The 20,241-nt window shown below is 49.9% G+C and overlaps 1 protein-coding gene across 1 annotated transcript in view; it reads left to right on the top strand.

Moving 5' to 3' along the window:
* The window catches only part of GPT2 (glutamic--pyruvic transaminase 2), a 34,736-nt gene extending 17,432 nt beyond the window's left edge, over positions 1-17,304 (top strand). Inside the window, exons 7-12 of the mRNA XM_082863428.1 lie at positions 3,500-3,579; positions 5,503-5,639; positions 10,209-10,383; positions 12,112-12,267; positions 13,454-13,566; positions 14,838-17,304. Coding sequence (XP_082719554.1) covers positions 3,500-3,579; positions 5,503-5,639; positions 10,209-10,383; positions 12,112-12,267; positions 13,454-13,566; positions 14,838-14,928 — 752 coding nt within the window. The 3' untranslated portion in view covers positions 14,929-17,304. The remainder of the gene's footprint in view (positions 1-3,499; positions 3,580-5,502; positions 5,640-10,208; positions 10,384-12,111; positions 12,268-13,453; positions 13,567-14,837) is intronic.
* The last annotated feature ends 2,937 nt before the right edge of the window (positions 17,305-20,241 follow it).

Raw genomic sequence — 20,241 nt, 5'->3', positions numbered from 1 at the left:
TTGAGGCCTGAAAAGGAAATGCCATATTAAAAACAAAAGCGAACAAACCAAAAAAAACCTGATTCCAGAAGTTGAAAATCACTCCTAATTTCGCGTATTTTTCTTTCTAAAAAAAATGCACAGTTCTGCCTGTTTTGATCTTTCCAGGCTGCTGGCTTCATATGCCCCCGATGCTATTCGGATGCAGAGAACAAGGGCTCCTCTCTCCTCCTTTGTTGAGATAAACTGGGTCAGGGCCAAAGCGTGGTGGAGTTGATTGTGGAATCTGTTTCTTGGGAACATCAAATGATGCTTCAATCAGCTGAAAGCGCCACTTGAATTCCTGAGCACAGAAAATGGGTGCAGCTGCCCTCCACCCTGGTTTCTGTACACCAACTGCTTGGGGGAAGGGATGAAGGGTCTAACCCTGGTTCAGCAGGAAAATGACAGAGCTGGGTTCTCAATCCTGGTTGCACATTAGAATCACAAAGGGAGCTTTTAAAAATGTCAAAGGCCAGGCTGCACCTCAGAATCTCTGGGGATGGGGCCCAGGCATCAATATTCTATGCAGCTGAGGATCAGAAACACTGCCCTAGGATGATCGTTCTAAAACTTTAGCTTGTTAAGAAAAAAACAAACACTTCTAGGTATTCTGATGTAATTAGGCTGGAGTGGGGCTTGACAATTTGCATTTCTAACAAGCCCCCAGGTGATGCTGATGCTACTGGTCCCAAACTTGGAGTAGTAGGCCCTACATCTTAGGAAATACTCTGTATACCTAGTTTATATCATAGGGTTGGTGACTTCTTGGCCAGGTGCTAACATAAATCTTCACCTGGCTGTCCTGGGAGAAATAACTGCACTAGAGACTTTCCTGTTTTAGGTCAAAGGTGGAGGAGTCATGTGAGTATATGTTAATATAAGCAGTTTTTTGGGGTTTTTTGGCCATGCTGCACAGCTTGTGGGATCTTAGCTCTCCGACCAGGGATTGAACCTGGGCCCTGAGAGTGAAATCACTGAGTCCTAACCATTGGACCATCAGGGAATTCCCTCTCTGGGGTCTTAATGGGTGAAAATCAGCTATTGGAAGATGGGGGATGGAAAAATAGAAACCTACCTGTGATAACCATGTATCTTGCCTGAACCACACACTGTGACCACTTTGGCTAAAAGGTATCAAAATGGACTGGGATATAAGTGGCTAACAGGGCTCTTTGGGATTCAAGACAGAAACTCATCTTAAGACTTGAAGGGAGTGGATCTGTGACGTCCAGGGTAAAGCAGCACACTTGAATCAGCGTCATTGTCATAGGAACCCCAGGCCATTTCCCAGCTCTGCTCTTCTCTGGGTTGGAATCCTTCTCAGGAAGCATCTGTCCTGGGAGTGCTCTTCAGCAGTTCCAGTCATTGCCCAGCACCTAAGTGTCCTCCACAGAGAGCCTTGCCTATAGTTTCAGCCAAAGCCACAGGCCAGACTCTCATTGGCCCACGTTGGCCAACCTGCCCACGCCTGACCTAGTTAAATCACTGAGGCTGATTGGCTGGGTCTGTATCCCATGTCCCTTGCTGGAGTTTAAAGAGAGGGAGTTCTCCCTGGGACAGCTGAGTGTTGTTGCTCAAAAAAGGGCAGAATGCAGGGCTGGTGCAAGCAACAGGTATCCCCATTAGTTTGTGGGAAATTCCTTTGGCCTGGCCTCTGGGAAGGGGCACTTAGACCCCTCCCCAGCTTTGAGGCCTACAGCAGAGCCACCTCTTTTGTGCAGTGGGCTCATGTCTCCCCCTGCTGGGCACAGCTGTGCCCTGCCCCTCTAGAGCCTATGTGACTCTTCTCCTGTACCACCATGTGTGTTTGTCCATCCACTGGCTCAGCAGGCATGTTCTGAGTGACTCCTTCGTCCCAGGCGAAGACTGGAGAGAAGTAAGCTCTGTCCTTGTCCTACAGTTTGCATCACTCACATCACAGGGATTATTTGCGCACAGCAGGTCTCCTTTCCTCTCCCGAGCTACAGGCTTCCTGAGGCCTGGCCCTTACTCAGTTCTCTCAGCACTCCCCCTGGCAGTATGTACACATGGTTTGATGCTCTTGGTGCTCAAACCTTTGCTTGCATTCTAACAGGATACACTTTGTGGGATGGCAGCCCTGGGAGAGAAGACCAGCAGCATTTTTAGGCAGGCTCAGCCCCCTGGATAGGCAGCTCCTGTCTGTCTGTGGGAACAGCAGCTGGTTCCTTGTAGCATCCAGGGCTACTACCCTTCCTAATTCCCAGAGCCATGAGCTTGCTTCGTAAGAAGCCCGGTTGACCCTTTCTTGGCAGGAGACAGGTTGGTCCCTTAGGAAAGGAATTGGTTCATTGCTTAGACAGTCTAAGTCTGAAATTCTGGCTGAATCATACCATACTCTTATAAGATACATCTATATATTTTTTCTAAGACTTATTCTTGTTATTCTTACATGGACAAGAATATAGTTATTTTTAACAAGAAGGTAACATACTCTACATACTGGTTTGCATCAAGATATAGATGCATATATAAATAACACATGTGCACATACATACACACATAAATATATACATATATGTAACATCCATAGATGCACATTTATGTATAGTAAAGAAACAGCCTTTTGTGAGAAGTCAGCGTGCCTGACTAGTGCTTTCCCAGAGGCTATGTGAGCACGTCAGACAACCCAGTGCCACACTTACAGTGGGCCTCAGGAAATACTGGGAAAAGGTTCATTTCTACCTTGTTGCATTTGTTCCTTTCCCCACCTAAACCCACAGTATTTCCTGTGAACTGATGGGTGAATATTTTGCTGCTGGCTGGCACTCATTTCTCTAAGATGGATGAAATGTTGAGTCAAGCCCTGAAGGGAGACCCTGGCAGGGACACTGCGGGTACCCGGAAGCATCCTCAGAGGGCAGCTCCCGTGTAGCTGCTGACAGGAGAAGCCAGAGCTAGCAGGCAGGCTCATCTCATTTACAGCTTATTCCACAGTATTTACCGGGGCCCTGCTGAGTGCTGGCTTTGAGGGTCAGCACTGAGCCCACAGACCTTGTCCCTGCCTCACGGAGCTTGTGTGGGCAGAAGGTGTAGCCAGTGCAGTTCTCCTGGTGTTGCCGCTGTGGGGTGAGGAGGAGAGTGGGGCTGAATGATTAAACTCCTTCAGTTTAACTTTCCTGCTCTTTATGATGTTGTCATGCCTTCTTGCCCTCCAGCACAGATTAATACAAATATACCCCCTCCACACACACACACCTCCAATAAGAATAGCAAGAAGGTTGGGTGTGAAACACTGCTCCCTCCACGTACCCAGCTTAAGTGAGTCAGAGGGACGGGGCTGACCGTCGGGGCTCCCTGGAGGTTGACTGAACCCCCCGAGTCACAGCAGCTAGGGAGGGTGGTCCCACAGGGTCCTGGGGAATACAGATACCTGAGCGATTCTGGTTGGGGTTCTTACCTGGGGACAATTTAAACAGCATTACAACCTACCTTCTGCTTTTGTTTGGGGACTTTTTAGGTCAGGTGCAGAGCAGAAAGTGCATAGAAGACGTGATTCACTTTGCCTGGGAAGAGAAGCTCTTTCTCCTGGCTGATGAGGTAAGAGCAGCCTTGGCTCTCAGAGGTGAGGGTGTGCTTTCTCTTCTGGGAGAGGGAGCCAGGCCTGGTTTTTCTATAGCCAGAGAGAATTTTCTAGGTGTTGGAAGAGAGATTCTAACAAGGTTGAGGATGTTCAGTGTTACACCCTGTGAGACTGACCAAAAATCATCCCAACATTGATTTGGAATCTTGGTTATAAGTTTCAGAAATCTAACCCAAACTACTTTAAACTTGAAAAGTAAAAAGGTGGTAGGGTCTCAGGAGTGGGGCTGGATCCAGGGACTCAAACCACATCTTCCACCTCCTTTCATTCCATCCTGCTGCCTTGGCCTCACACACGGGCCTGCTATCTTCGCAGTCTAGAAAGAGAGCATTTCTTCCTGGTGGTTCCAGCAAAAGTCTCAGAATTGAGCTTCACTGGTGCAGCTTGGGTCAAACACCCATTGCTGAGCCAATTACTGTGGCCCCATGGTTGCAATATGCAAACTGACCAGGCCTGGGCATGGGGCAGTGTCTCCGCCCTGTGCCCCCAAACCTGCAGAGAGCGGGGGGGGGGGGGCGGGTGGTGTTCACTGAGGCAAATTCAGGGCCTCTTTCTCAAGCAGGGAAAGTGGGTGCTAGGTGGGCCTGATGCTATGTCCTGTGAGGAGGGGAGTCTTAATTAACCCCCCACAGCTGCTGCTTCTTGAGCCCCAGTTCTGGAGACAAGGCATGCCCATTCTTTTCCTGCAAGGAAAGAAATGAAAGACCCGTCATATCCTGTTTTCATTTCTTCATTGCTGCATGATTTCTAGTTAGTCGTAGCTTCTAACACACAAGCTTCATTTCTTTGCTTCCCAGCACCCGCACCGCCCCGCCCCACACACAGAGCTTACCCACCAAATTGTTGCCGTGATAATAGCAGATGGACCTAAAATGTCCATTTCTATAGGAGAGAACGTACAGCAGAGTGACCTGGTGCACAAACCTCTTCCCTCGGGGGCTGGGAAGGGAGGGGTGGGGGAGGAGGAAGCTCTGCCTGGCTTGTTGAAGGTGCAGCTGGCTTGACCCTCCTGCTGACCCACAGCACTCCAGAGAGCCTCGGTTTCCCTGATGTCCAAACTGGGTATGGGAAGCTCATCTCCAAGGGCAGATGGGACGCTTGCCTGCGGCGCGCTAGACTGTGTGGGGACAGGGAGGCGCTGCTCACTCCAGTGTGGGGGCTGCTCCGTCCAGTGTGGGGGCTGCTGGGTCCTGTGTGGGGGCTGCTCGGCCCATTGTGGGTACTGTTCGCTCCAGTGTTGGGGCTGCTGGGTCCGGTGTGGGGCTGTTTGGTCCAGTGTCGGGGCTGTTTGGTCCAGTGTGGGGGCTGCTGGGTCCAGTGTGGGTGCTGTTTGGTCCAGTGTGGGTGCTGTTTGGTCCAGTGTGGGGCTGTTTGGTCCAGTGTGGGTGCTGTTTGGTCCAGTGTGGGGGCTGCTGGGTCCAGTGTGGGCGCTGACAGCAATGGTGGACAGAGAGCTGGGTGAGTGCCGTGACGTGCGGAGGGTACACAGTGAGCACTTCAGGTGCGGAGGTCAGGACAGGTACATGAACTGCTTTCACCACTCATCTTATTGACGGAAGTGAGCATCACACTCCGGAGGAAACCTGCTTGGGCAGGTGGGGTACTTGATGTCGTCACTGGCACATGAGGCAGAAAGGAGATCTGGAGACTGGGTGGGAGAATCCAGTGGGCATGCATCCCGAGGCCTTCCCTCCTTGCTCTTCTGTAAGGTTCCCTCAGGCATGTCTGGCTTGGCAGTGGTGTCCGAGTCTGGGCTTCACGGCAGGCTGCCTGGCTGCAGTTTGGCCTGGAGCACCTGTGCCCTCCCTCAGCCAGCACCTAGGTGGCTCAGGCTTCTGGGGGACTTGCGATGACTGTCTCCATCCCGTCCCCTCCTGCAGGTGTACCAGGACAACGTGTACTCTCCAGACTGCAGATTTCACTCCTTTAAGAAGGTGCTTTACGAGATGGGGCCCGAGTACTCCAGCAACGTGGAACTCGCCTCCTTCCACTCCACCTCCAAGGGCTACATGGGCGAGTATGTGGGCCCCCACCTCCCTCCCGCTGCCCCTGGGCCTGCTTGGTCCCTGTGCTTCTCCGCTCTGCCCCACCTCAGTCTGCTGGACAGAGACAGCTGCCCTTATCCACCGACTCTGCTGATCTAAGAAGCAGGAGGAGACAGACCACACCTCCCCAAAGGGAGCATGGTGGTGTGAGGACAGACCTTGTGCAAGGGCTCGTGTAAAATAAGGCTGTGATGAAAATGAAAACAGGACCTCACAGCAGCTTCCAACGCTAGTGTTTTCTGCCAGCCATGTCGCTGTTGCTCTGACATTGACTGAACTCTGAGGGCCAGGGAAGGCAGGTTGAGTGGACAAATGCTGTCAGGCCAGTAGGGCAAGCTCTGTGTGCAGGAGCTCTGTATGCATCCTGCCTCAGCACTATGTGACCTCTGGGGCCAGAGTCAGCTTCAATCCTGTATTCATTCATTCAGCTAATATTTATTGAGCACATGCTATGAGTCCAGTACTGATCTCAGCACTGAGGTTATAGCAGTGAGCAAACCACAGCCATCCCTGCCCTCACAGAGTTATGCTTTAGTGAGGAGAGAGAGGCAATAGACAAACGAATATCACATGTCAAGTGGGCAAAAATAATTAGAGAAGAGATGGGAATGCCGAGAGGTGGGGTCTGGTCACTGAGGAGTTGGCTTTTGAGTTAAGACCCAAGGGAGGGGTTGTGGGGAGCTACACAGATGTCTGAGGAAAGAGCATTCCAGACAGAGGGAACAGCACATGCAAAGGCCCTGAGGTGGAAGGAGCAGCTGTTTGAGGAGTGGCAAGGAGACTAGAAAGGAGTGAGAGAGAAAGTGGCAGAAGTTGCGACCAAAAAAAGTCATAGGAGGCCAGATCACCCGAGCTACTTAGGTTATTTTTTACTTTTACTCAGAGTGAGATGGGAACCCTTGGAGGGTTTACACAGAGGTGTGACTTCTCCTGACTTATGTTTTACCAGATTCTCTGGTTGCTGTGTGATGAGGGTAGGGACAGAAGTGGGCATTCGAGTCAAAAGGCTGTTATGGTCCAGGGGAGATATCGTGGGCCAGGGTAGAGGTGGGGAGAAGATGTTTGATCTTGGATATGTTTGAAGGTAGAGTTGACAGGTGTTGCTTGATGGAAAAGGTGGGTGTGAGAGAGGGAAGTCTCGGATGATTCCCAAGTTTTTTGTTCAAACAGCAGGAAGGATAGAGTTGCCATCAATAGATGAGGATTGCTGTTTGTGAAGCAGGTTTTGGGGTAAAATTAGAAGTTGGTTTTGGATGTGTAGAATTTGCAGATGCCTATTGGATGTCCAGATGGAGATGGATGTGTGAGTCTGCAGCTCAGGGCTGATATCCAGCTGGAGATTAAAGTTTATGAGATGTCAATGTATGAGTTGTTAGACAGATCTCTGAGCCTGGATGTCTCACCAGGGGTGAGTACAAATAGAGAAGAGGTCCAAGGACTGGGCCCAGGCCCTCCCTGCTCAGCAGTTAGGGGAGGAGAGGAGGAGCCTACAAACTAGACTGAGATGGAAAGGCCAGTGTATTTACAGCTAAGGACATTCATTCCCCAGCGTTGTGGGAGTTCTGCTTTATGCCAGGTGTCAGGAGGAGGTGTGCAGGCCAGTGTAACTGCGAAGCTTCAAGAAATATTTTAGCCAGGTCAAGGGAGCTGTCCCCTTGGGATGGTCACCCAACTGTTCTTGGCTATATTTGATGTGGGCAGGGGTTGATCTATGCTGGTCTTCTGGTCTACCCCAGTAGTGATGCTGTCTCCTTGCTAGGCTTTCATGTGTTGTGTAGCTCTTTTCCTAAACAAATATGTTCTCCATTAACTCATTTTTCAAACTCAAGTGTGTTTGTCACATACCCACCCATCTTTCCATCTGTGTTACTGATGACTGTTTTAATGGTAATACCCTGGATGTTGGTAACCTGAGGTGGTATCCTGTTGCCCTCAGATCCTGATTACCTAGGATCAGACTGATTTGCCCAATTTGATATTCTGCTCATCAGCAGAGAATAAAGCAGAAAGTTTCTTCTTTCAACTTTGTTACAGGAAACATTTCCGAGATGCCAGAATTTATCTTCCCGCATTGGAAAAGCGAGTTGAGGGATCACATGGGGATCTGTCTCTGCCAGTTCATTCTGCAGCCTGATCCCAAAAGTGTTTTATCGAGTGTCTCATCGTATCAGGTGCTCTGAGGTTGTGTGGGTGTGGTACACGTACAGAGGAAGGCAGGAGCTGGTGCCTGCGTTTCTGTGCTTATTAGTCTGAATGTTATCAATCACAGTCCAGAAAGTGTGGCTGATGGAGCTGACTTCGTTCTGAAAGGTTTTTGTTTTTGTTTTTGACTGTATGATCTCAGCTTATTTTCATGAGATTTGACTGTATATCAGTCAGGATGCTTTTGGAAATACGTAACAGAAACTCAAGTTGAACTGGCCTACATCAAAGAGGCTTTTTAAAAAATCCGTATCAGGGCACTTCCCTGGTGGTCCAGTGGTAAAGAATCTGCCTTACAGGGACTTGCCTGGTGGCACAGTGGTTAAGAATCCACATGCCAGTGCAGGGGACGTGGGTTCGATTCCCTGGTCAGGGAAGATCCCACATGCCGCAGAGCAACTAAGCCCGTACGCCACAACTACTGAGCCTGTGCTCTAGAGCCCTCGAGCTGCAATACTGAAGCCCGCACACCTAGAACCTGTGCTCCACAACAAGAGAAGCCACCACAATGAGAAGCCCGCACACTGCAGTAAAGAGTAGCCCCCCTCACCGCAACTAAAGAAAGCCCGCGTGCAGCAATGAAGACCCAACACAGCCAAAAATAAAATTAAAAAATAAAGTAAAATAAAGAATCCGCCTTACAATGCAGGGTACGTGGGTTTGATTCCTAGCCAGGGAACTAAGATCCCACATGCCATGGGGCAACTAAGCCCACGCGCCACAACTACTGAGTTTGCACGCCTCAACTAGAGCCCACGTACCACAAACTACAGAGCCCACGCGCCACAACTAGAGAGAAAACCCGCACGCCACAACTAGAGAGAAGCCCATGCGCCGCAATGAAAGATCCCACACGCCTCAACGAATATCCCACGTGCCGCAACTAAGACCTGACGGAGCCAAAAATAAAGTTAAATAAATAAGTAAATAATAAATCTTAAAAAATTTTTTTTTTAATCTTTATCAGTAAAAAGTCAAGGAGGGCTTCCCTGGTGGTGCAGTGGTTGAGAGTCCGCCTGCCGATGCATGGGACACGGGTTCGTGCCCCGGTCCGGGAAGATCCCACATGCTGCGGAGCAGCTGGGCCTGTGAGCCATGGCCGCTGAGCCTGCGCATCTGGAGCCTGTGCTCCGCAACGGGAGAGGCCACAGCAGTGAGAGGCCTGTGTACCGCAAAAAAAAAAAAAAAAAAAGTCAAGGAGTGGACTTCCCTGGTGGTGCAGTGTTTAAGAATCCGCCTGCCAGTGCAGGGGACACGGGTTTGAGCCCTGGTCTGGGAAGATCCCACATGCTGCAGAGCAACTAAGCCCATGCACCACAACTACTGAGCATGTGCTCTAGAGCTCGCGAGCCACAACTACTGAAGCCCGCACACCTAGAACCCGTGCTCTGCAACAAGAGAAGCCACCACAATGAGAAGCCTGCGCACCGCAACGAAGAGTAGCCCCTGCTCACCGCAGCTAGAGAAAGCCCGCACACAGCAACAAACACCCAATGCAGCCAAAAAAAAAATAAAAAGTAAATAAAATTTAAAAAGTCAAAGAGTAAAGTTTAATCAGGGGGCTTAAAAGTGTCACCAGATCTCTTTCTGCTTTCTGGCCTTGTCTTGTTTTCTTTCTCAGCTCTGCTTTCCTTTTTTTTGGCCACACTGCCTGGCTTGTGGGGTCTTAGTTCCCTTACCAGGAATTGAACCCTGGCCCTCGGCGGTGAAAGTGCCAAGTCCTAACCACTGGACCGCCAGGGAATTCCCTGCTTTGCTCTCCTTTGGGTTGGCTTTGTTTTCAGGCATCAGAATGTTCTAGCCAAATCCTCAGGCTACTGCTCACATGCCCACCCCTCGAACCTGTGCAGGGGGCGCCCAGCCTGAATCACATGCCCCTTTGGAGCAGGGCTAGCGTATAAGTTAAGAGTCAGGCTAAGCTGCTCTAACCAAAAGGCCCCAAAATACAGTGGCTCAAACAAGATGGAAGTGTGTCTCTGTGATAACAGCCCAAAGGTAGGGGGAGTCCAGGACTGGCTCTGCCCCGTGAGGTCATTCAGAGATGGGCTGGTGGGCTGGCCCTGTTTTCTCAACATGGGGCACTGAGGCTGCTGCTCTGGTGTGTGCATTCCTCAGGAAGTGGGGAAAGGGAGAGAGGAAGGAGAGAGCATGCTTTTAAGGAAGTGATGTGGAATTTACACATATCACTCCCTTTCACTTTCCACTGGCAAGAACTCAGCCACACCTGGAAACTCAGTGTTGGGCATGGGGATGTTAACAGAAGATTCTGGCCAGCTGGATGCACTTAGTAGAGGTCTCTCTGTGACTGGTGGGTCCTCTCCCTGTCTTCAACCTTTTAGGTGTGGCTACAGAGGAGGCTACATGGAGGTGATCAACCTGCACCCTGAGATCAAGGGCCAGCTGGTAAAGCTGCTCTCGGTGCGTCTGTGCCCGCCAGTGTCTGGGCAGGCTGCCATGGACATCGTTGTGAACCCCCCGGTGCCAGGAGAGGAATCCTTCGAGCAGTTCAGCAGGGTGAGTCAGCTTGTCCCACGGCCTGTCTGCATCACTCCTGTGGCCAGTGTTCACCATGTATTGTCTCAATGGCCAGCCTCTGTCTAGATGGCCTCCCGGGGGTGCTCGTGGTTCCACGTGGCGCCTGACTCACCCCAATGAGGTTAAGTCTCAGGATGCAGCTGGGCTGTATTTGAAGTGGGAGGACTGTTGCATGTGGGGGGGGGCGGGGTGCACCCCTTCCTGTTTCTTGCCTGTGAGCACCACAGATGGGCAGGCGCCCAGAGGGAATGGCCTTGTGTCCTGAGAACACCCTGGGTGGGAGTGGGAGGGGAATGATTCTGTTACTAAACTAAAAGGGGGAGATGGATGAGCATGGCATTGATTCTAGGCCACGGGCCACAGCTGCAGGCTGTCCTTGCAGCTTGAAGTGATGCAGTCAAACCTTTTTAACTGCAAGTGAGAAAAACCCAACTCTAAGTAGTTTAAACAGAAATGGAATTTATTGGTCATATAACCAAGAAGTCAGTTCCCAGCTGTTCTAGATTCACAACCTTTTTTAAAAATTGTGGTAAGATACACAGAACATGCAATTTACCATTTGGATCATTTTTAACTGAACAGTTTAATGCATAAAGTACACTCATTGTTGTGCAACCATTACCACCGTCCATCTCCAGGAACTTTTCATCATCCCAGACTGAAGCTCTGTACCCATTAAACAATAACTCCTCATTTCCCCCTCTCCCCCAGCCCCTGGTAACCTCTACTCTACTCTCTATGAATATGACTACTCTAGGTACCTCATATACAGCGTTTGTCTTCTTGTGACTTTATTTCAATTAGCATGATGTCCTCAGGGTTTATCCCTGTTGTGGCATGTGTCGGACTGTGCCTCCTGTTTAAGGCTGAGTGACATTCCCCTGTGTGTACATTCTACGTTTTGCTGATCCGCTCATCCGCAGGCCACAGCTCTTCACCCACACATTCCAGTAGTACTTGCAGAAGTGCTGGACTGCTTGCTCCAGATTTGGACACATGTCCAGCTCTGAGCCTGTCACTGATGTGCTTTGCCTGGATCACGTGCCCCAAACACACCACATGGATTGGGGGAAGGGTGACTCCCCAAAATGAAGTGGTGGGGCTGTCTCCTAGAAGCATGTTCTAGGGTGTTCCATCCAGGCCCAAGTTCATTCAGACCAATGGGCAGGGACTGGTTTTTCTCATTTTCAGGAATGACATCCTGGTACAAGAGTAGAACCCATGGGCTTCCCTGGTGGCGCAGTGGTTGAGAGTCCGCCTACCGATGCAGGGGACACGGGTTCGTGCCCCGGTCTGGGAAGATCCCACATGCCGTGGAGCGGCTGAGCCCGTGAGCCATGGCCGCTAAGCCTGGGCGTCCGGAGCCTGTGCTCCGCAACGGGAGAGGCCACAATAGTGAGAGGCCCGCGTACCGCAAAAAAAAAAAAAAAAAGAGTAGAACCCATGACACAGGCTACCTAGGACCTACCTGTGGCCCGTGTGCTCCTGCCCCAGGGCACATGGCAGCCTCATGGGCTGAGCGTCTATGGAAGAAGTTCCTGCAGAGGGACATGTGTTTCGCCCACCTCCCCCATTTGCTGTGCTTATGCACACGCAAGCTCACCTTCACCAGTCTGCCCTGACGCCCCAGTTTGAAGGGATAGTTTCCAGGGTCTGGAGCCATGATGTCCAGAGATGCTAACTCCTGTGCTTTCTCTGTCTCATCAGGAGAAAGAGTCCGTCTTGGGTAATCTGGCCAGAAAAGCTAAGCTGACAGAAGACCTGTTTAACCAAGTCCCAGGAATTCACTGCAACCCCTTGCAGGGGGCCATGTACGCCTTTCCTCGAATCTTCATCCCTGCCAAAGCCATGGAGGCAGCTCAGGTCAGGGGTGCCAGGTCAGGGCTGGCTCTCTCACTGGGTTCACATGGGACTGCTTCTTGCCATGGGGAGCTAAAGTGTTGGCCCTAGAGGCTCTGAACTTTGTGTATCCGTTGGTCAGATGGTACTTAGTGTGTAAAGATGACAGGCTCTCAGAGACCCAGCCCTGCAGCATGCTGTGTTGATGCGGCAGGTGTGAGGCCAGCCCCAGGTGAGCGGTGTGCTGAAGGCAGGTGCCCACATGTGATATGATGCATTTAAAACTGAACAGAGGGCTTCCCTGGTGGCGCAGTGGTTGAGAGTCCGCCTGCCGATTCAGGGAACACGGGTTCGTGCCCTAGTTCAGGAAGATCCCATGTGCCGCGGAGCGGCTGGGCCCGTGAGCCATGGCCGCTGAGCCTGCGCGTCCGTTGCCTGTTGAACAGATGCTGGGGAAGCATCAAGAGCAGTCTCTTTCACCTGGCCACAGTACCCTAGAGCAGCGCTTCTCAGACTTGAGTGTGTACGTGGATCACCTGGGGTCCTGTTGAAAATGTCGACACTGGTTCAAGAAATCTTTGGAGGGGCCCAAGATTCTGCGTTTCTAGTAAGTTCTCAGGTGGTGCCACAGACCCTGGTTTGAGGATCAAGGGCCAGAGCCATATCTCTGAAAGTGTCCTTCTACCTGCTTACCTCCTCGATACCTTGTTAAACATTCAAAATCTGGCCCCACCCCTCAGCCGACTGAATCAGAATTTCTGGTGTTGGAGCCTGAGAACCTGTTTAACAGGTGGCCTGGTTGTGCAAACCGAAGTGTGAGAAGCACCAACAGTAGGGCCCCTGAGAGGCTTGTTCCTTGAGGCCCCCTGGGCAGAGACCTCAGGGCCCTGGCTTGGCGTATAGGACACAGCCAATGCTTGTGGAGCTGCTCCGTGGGGGTAGGGTACACAGGCAACAGGCTGGCACTCCCCACTGGAGAGCAGAAGCCCCGCAGCCCATGGCTGTCCCACAGTGGCCTTTGGGTTCTTTGTTCCTGGCCCCAGCTGCTTACAGCACCCAGCATCCTGCCTTGGTTCTCACAGGAAGGGAGGGCAGAAGGGCCCTGCCATGGGAAAGAACCTGCCATCTCAAGTGTATTTGGCTTTGAGATTGTAATGTTTGTACAGTGCGAAACCAGGAATGAATCCTAAGTTCTGTCCCACTCCCACAGGCCCATAAGATGGCCCCCGACATGTTCTACTGCATGAAGCTCCTGGAGGAGACGGGCATCTGTGTCGTGCCCGGCAGTGGCTTTGGGCAGAGGGAAGGCACCTACCACTTCAGGTACCACTTCCTCTGCACCGGCGGGCTGGTCCCGGGTTTGTCTTGGGAAACTTGGGCTTCTTAACATCAAGGCACCTACAGAGACTGGGATGTGTGGAGCCCCTGTCCCCCCATCCCACTCCCATTCTGTCCTGCTGCAGAGGTAGCTGAGACCCTGCGCCAGGGACTAAGGAAGACTGTGGGCGACGCCAAGGTCATCTCCTTGACTGCTCTATCTCCCCTCCACTGCCCCCATCTATCATATGCCATCTGCAGTGTTCCCGTGCTATGTTTTCTTTTCCTTCCCCTGTCCCTTTTCAACTCTGTGATGGTATCATACAGCATCCAGGAGCTCAATAGCTTGTCCATTGCACCAAAAGCCTGCTGAGATGTTGCCTCTGAGACATGGTGGAATTGCTGTGCCTCCTTTCACAGGCATGTGACTCTGCTGGGCGAGCCGGAGCAGGTCAGCCAGGTCTTCCGCTGAGGCCAGTTCTGTTCCAAACAGCACCCTCTCCATGCGCAGCACTCTCAGATGTTTCCTGCAGCAGATGCTAAAAAAAGAAATGTCATGGGCTTAGCACCTGGGGCTAAGTCTTGAGGCAGTGAAGGTCGTGGGTAGGGCCCCACCCCCCACCCCCCACCCCCCGCAGTGGACAAACATGTGTGGGTGGTGTGGATGGCCTTTCCACCCTTGTTGGATTCACCTTGGCAATTCACAGGTCATTCAAGAGGTGGTTACTTCTCGAGGGCTGCCCTTAAGGCTGGGAAGCAGGCTGACTGTATTGGAGGGAGGAGTTAGTTACCATGGCAATGTGGGAATTCCTGTGGAGGAAAGTTATGACTGGAGGTTCTCACTGTGAGACTGATGGTGGAGATGGAAAAGGCCTGTCTAGCAGGAATGGAGTCTCGCTCTGTAGCCATAGGAAATACCAAGAGTCGTGCTCTGGAGAAAGTTCTATGCACCTGTCAGAGTGTTGGGCAGACCTGTGATTATGGGTGGATGTGTTAGTGAGCTGAGATGCTGCCACCAGCTTATTGCTTTTGTTCACATATACGAGTTGGGTAAAAAAATGTGTGAATGGTGGGAGAAAGTGGTTCAACAAGTGCCAGGTGCTGTCCAGAGCCTGGAGCCATCGCAGTGGACAAGACAGGCCTGTCCCTCCCCACACAACTTGCCCGCACCACCTGGTCTCTGCAGCTGCAGGTGGAGGAGTGACCTGCCAGGTTCACTTCTCTCCCCTTTTCCAGAGCCACTTGTCTCTGACTGACGCTGTTCTCTTTCCTGACAGAATGACCATTCTTCCTCCGGTGGAGAAGCTAAAGACGGTTCTACAGAAGGTGAAGGACTTTCACATAAAGTTCCTGGAGAAGTACGCGTGACGACTCCTCAGGCCCCAGAGGGAGACCTGGCCCTCAGCCTTCCTCCTGATGCCCACCCAGCCCAGACTGGATTCGCCCCCCCCAGCGACTCCGCCTCAGGCCTTACGAAGGCCACTGGTCGCTTTCATCGTCATTTTGCCCCAGGAGACTTCTTTCTTTGTGCCTTGATGTTGGGAGCACCTCTCTTCTGAGCAAATGTGAATTGGGGTTGTCTCAGAAGCCCTGTTTTTTGATGCAACCAAAGTAGAGGGGACTTGCTCAGCATATATGGTGGTGTTCTCTGAATCTGTTGTTGTTGCTTTTGGAAAAGTCTTTTGGGGTTGAAACAACCAGGGTGTGTTGGGTGAGCTGTTTCAGATCTGGAGAAACAAGGTGTCGGGAAATGTATAACTTAACCATGGTGAGGACTGGAAATCACAAACTCACCACCATGATCTGTGAAATAAAACCTTTAGCAGTATGAAAATCTAGTCCTTCAAACAGGAGAGCCTAGAGTCCACTGGAGGCTCCGAGAGGGCCCGCCCTTCTGACCTGGAGGCAGGCAGCCTGCTCTCAGACAAGAATGGTAAGGGCAGCAGCGCACGGGGCTGGACCGCATGCCAGACTAGGTGGTGGCGGGCAGCGGGGGCTATGGCCAAGGTCAGAGGGTCCTGCAGGGGAGGAGTGGGTGTGAGCCAGGCTCCGATTTGAACCGGGCCTCCACGGGGGAGCACACAGCAGGTAGCGAGGACTCTGCACACACGAGGGCTTTGGGTGAAGGGTTCTCTTGGGCACGCTTAGGCTGGGACGCCCGTCCAGGGATCTCCTTGGACTCCAGGGGCACAGGGTTCAGCCCAGCAATATCCCAGTCACGTAGAGGGATTCTACCTGGTGGTGTGTGGATCCATCCCACTGTTACCCAGCAAACAAGCAGTCTCATCCAAGGGCTTGAGTGAGCCTTTAGGTGATAGTAGGGCAAGGAAACACTGAAAACGTTCTAGTGAGGGAGGGGTATCCTTAAGGACATGAAGACAGTTAAACCACACCCCCTTCCCATAGTGTTTGTTGAGTTGTTTCAAGCGGAATTTGGTCCATTTCCTAGCTCTTAATTGGTCAAAGTGCCTGGTAGCGTGGCTGCTGTGTACATGTGATCCGATTCAAAGTTTATAGAAATATTTTACCTTATATGCAAAGTGTTTTGCCTCCACATCTGCTTCTGGCTCCCCTCCCAGACTCTGCAGACTGTCCTGTAGCATCAGTCATCTCTCGGGGGGGGGGGGGGGGGGTGGGAGTTGGGGGATCATCCACCAAGTGCACAGTTTCCCTGGTATGAGCAAACCTGGGTGCAGGGCCCAACCTGTGCCCCCAGAAAGTGGGCACTACGGGTGGCAGCAGGCTTACGCCCTCTTTTCCTACTGTGGGCCTTCCCTGGTGGGCGGTTAGGGAAGCCAAGGCCAGCTCAGGAGTCTGGGGATCCAGCAAGTCCCAAAGTGGAATTGAAGGGACTGGAGAGAAATCTGAAAAGGCTAAAGGAGTGAGCTTTGAAAGCAGCCTCCTGTGCTATAATTCCCATGCCGGGTCCATGCAGGGGATGCAATAGGAAACTTCAAACTGTCCTTACCACTAGCATTACAGTCCCTATGAAGAAAGTAGCCACAATCTCAAGTAACAAAGGGAATGTTTGGGGACTTTTTCTTCCTTAAAAATTTGAGAAAATTGCACTTGTGCTTGTTGATGGTATAAAAACCAGGATGTGTCCCAGAGTTGTGAGATTTCTGGTGGAAAGGTTAAATAGTAGAAGCTAGTATATTTTTTATATTTTTGTAACAATTGCTTTTTTCATGGGGGGTGGGGTAGGGTTAGTATTTGTAGTTTTAACAAGTCCAGTAGTTTTTTTAATAAATCTCTTCAGATTATAAATAACCCCTAAAAACTTTGCAATGTTTACATGATTTTTTTAAAAAGATGTCATATACACTTGGTTTGGTTTTAAAATAAATGAGTAAAAACTTAATAAGGTCAGCTGGTTTAGGAGGTTAACTTCATTCAGGTAGGAACGCTGATCATGATAGATTTGATTTTCTGCAGATTCTGATGTCTTGTTTGGGCACCACCAGAGTAAGTCGTTTGTCATTTGAGGTCGCACTTTAAATCCACACCTGTGAAGTTTTCTGCTGTTCATCTAGATCTGCCTGTGGGGATGCTGGGCTATACCTTGTTGGTCCATCACCTTGCACCTTGAGGCCGGACTGGTTGTCCCCATGTTTGTGGATTTGCAGGAAGAGCTGACAGGCCTGCCTGTCCCTGTTTGCCGTTCTGGATTCTCGTAGGCATCTCCTGACAAAGGTACTTCGTGATAAGCTCTGGTGGAAATTTCTGAACAATAAAATATATGTCCAAAATGGTGACTGTGTTTAACTTGCTTTGTAGTTTAAATCTAAATATCAAGCGGACATCACTAATTGTATATCTTCACTCTTATGTTCATTCTTACGTTCCTAAGTCACAGCTTTTCAGTTTCCATTTCTTCTTAGGTGTCAACTCCAAGGACTCTGGGCTGCTTTTTATTGCTTGAGGTGGGGAAACTTCACCGATTCTTTAGAATGTTGTTCAAATGAAAACAGACCTTGATTTTCTAGTGGAAGTGAAACAGGAACTAGCAGCTTCTTCGCAGGGGGCAGGGGAGGGCAGGCAGGCAGGGAGAGCCAGAGAAGCAGTCCTGAGGCCAGTGGGGAAAGGGGAGCTGCCTATACAAGCGATTTCATTCATTTCCCTAGCCTTTCCCAGATCCATGTCAATGTTAAAGTGTGGTTCTGGGATTCAGAACTTTATTTTTCACTTAAAACAGAAACGTCTGTCTTTATTATAGAAAATTTGGAAAATATATTTTTTAAAAAATAGGATTCTTTCAGGAGGAAGACATGGAAACCTACTCAAAGTAGCTTCAGCAGAAGAGAATTTATTGTGTCATGTAAGAGGAATTTATTGAAATCCTAGAGGGATGCTGACTTTAGTTTTGATGTGCACTGTTAAGTGCAAAGCCTGCCTGTCCATCTGTCCAGTTCTGCATCGAAAAATCCCACGGAAGGGCTCTGCCTTGGTCCACATGCCCTTCTCTGAACAGTCACTGTGGCCCTTGAGAATAGAGTCCTTTGGCTGGCCCTGTGCATGAGCGGTGGTAGAGGAGGGTCTAGAATGGCCAGACCCCTCAGGGCCATTGGAGGAGAAGCTGCTTCCCACAGAAATGGGGGCTGGAGGTGGTGCCACACCCACAAACCTCATTTAACCACAGGTGGCTCTTTAGAGAGGGGCTGGGGAAGGAGGCGGTGTGTTCAAGGCAGGTTGAAAGTCATTACTGGTTGATAACCAAGGGGACTGAAGATGCTCTGCACACACACACTGTACACACACATACACACACACACACAGGGACATGTGCATCTTCTTGTCTGGGGAGCAAACTTGGTGTAGTTTATTCTACAAAGATTTTATTAAATAGACAAGGATGGGGAAATACAGTAATTATTCTAGACTATTTTTGGTATAGTGTTTGCTGTAAACACACCTAGAAAGCTTTCAAATGTTTGATTTGAAAGCATAAGCCACAGACTTCTAGGGAATGGGGAATCAGAAGCTAATAAGATGTGGTCACTGTCCTCAGAAAGCCTACAGATGGAATGACCACCAGATGGTTCAGTGCTCAAATCCCATCCACCCAACAGGGCTGGGCTTAAAAGAAGAATGTGGGTGACGCAAAGGAGGGAGGGGCTGATGCTGTTCTCTACCTAGTTGGGGGTGCCTCTACCTACCTCTACTCTTTCCACAATGCCTTCTGAGGTCTTCCATATATCTTCCTTTTGGGCTTCATCCTGCCACCGAGCCAGGAGACCCCTCAAGAAAAAGAAAGATGAAACTCACTGCCAGACACCCACCCAACTCTCTTCCTTAAGAGAACATGTCAGTTAGAGTTTCCTATTTCATTCTCCCACTTGAAAAAATAAGAGGCACCCACACACCTATGGTCAATCAATCTATGGCATAGGGGCAAGAATGTACAATGGAGAGAAGACAGTCACTTCAGTAAGTGGTGCAGGGAAAACTGGACAGCTACATGTAAAACAGTGATTAGAACATTTCTTCCCTCATGCCACCTACAAAAATAAACCCAAAATGGATTAAAGACCTAAATGGAAGACCCAAAACCATAAAACTCCTAGAAGAGAATGTAGGCAGTACATTTTTTTTTTTTTTCGTTACGCGGGCCTCTCACTGTTGTGGCCTCTCCTGTTGCAGAGCACAGGCTCCGGACGAGCAGGCCCAGCGGCCATGGCTCACGGGCCCAGCTGCTCCGTGGCATGTGGGATCTTCCTGGACCGGGGCACGAACCCGTGTCCCCTGCATCGGCAGGCGGACTCTCAACCACTGCACCACCAGGGAAGCCCGGCAGTACATTCTTTGACATAAACCGTAGCAATATTTCTTTGGATCTCTCTCTCAAGGCCAAAGAAATAAAAGCAAAAATAAACAAATTGGCCTTAATTAGACTTCAAAGTTTTTGCACAGCAAAGGAAACCATTTGCAAAATGAAAAGAACATACTGACTGGGAGAAAATATTTGCAAATGACCTGACTGACAAGGGGTTAATATCCAAAATCAGCTCATACAGTTCAAGGTTAAAAAAAAAAAGCCAATCAAAAAATGGGCAGAAAACCTGAATAGACATTTTTCCAAAGAAGACGTAACAGATGGCTAACAGGCACATGAAAAGATGCTTGATGTCGCTAATTATTAGAGAAAGAAAGAAAAAAAATACCACCTCACACTGGTCAGAATGGCTATCATCAAAAAGTCTACAAATAACAAATTCTGGAGAGGGTGCAGGGAAAAGGGAACCCTGCTACACTATTGGTGGGAATGTAAATTGATACAGCCACTATGGAGACAGTATGGAGGTTCCTCAAAAACTAAAAATAGAACTACCATATGATCCAACAATCCCACTCTTGGGTATATATCTGGAAAAAATGAAAACACTCATTCACAAAGATACATGCATCCCAATGTTCATTGCAGCACTGTTTACAATAGCCAAGACATGGAAACAATCCAAGTGCCCATCATCAGAAGATTGGCTTAAGAAGATGTTGTATATATACATACATACACACGATGGAATACAGCCATAAAAAAGAATGAAATAATGCCATTTGCAGCAATGTGGATGGACCTAGAGAATATCATACGAAGTGAAGTAAGTCAGAGAAAGACAAATTGTGTATTGCATCACTTATACGTGAAATCTAAAAAATGAATGTGTATAGCAAAACAGTATC

The sequence above is a fragment of the Leucopleurus acutus genome, assembly GCF_964270905.1.
Source record: "Leucopleurus acutus genome assembly, chromosome: 20".
Taxonomy (NCBI): Eukaryota; Metazoa; Chordata; class Mammalia; order Artiodactyla; family Delphinidae; genus Leucopleurus; species Leucopleurus acutus.
Note: the sequence above shows the minus strand (reverse complement) of the source record. Positions and strands in the feature narration are given on the sequence as shown.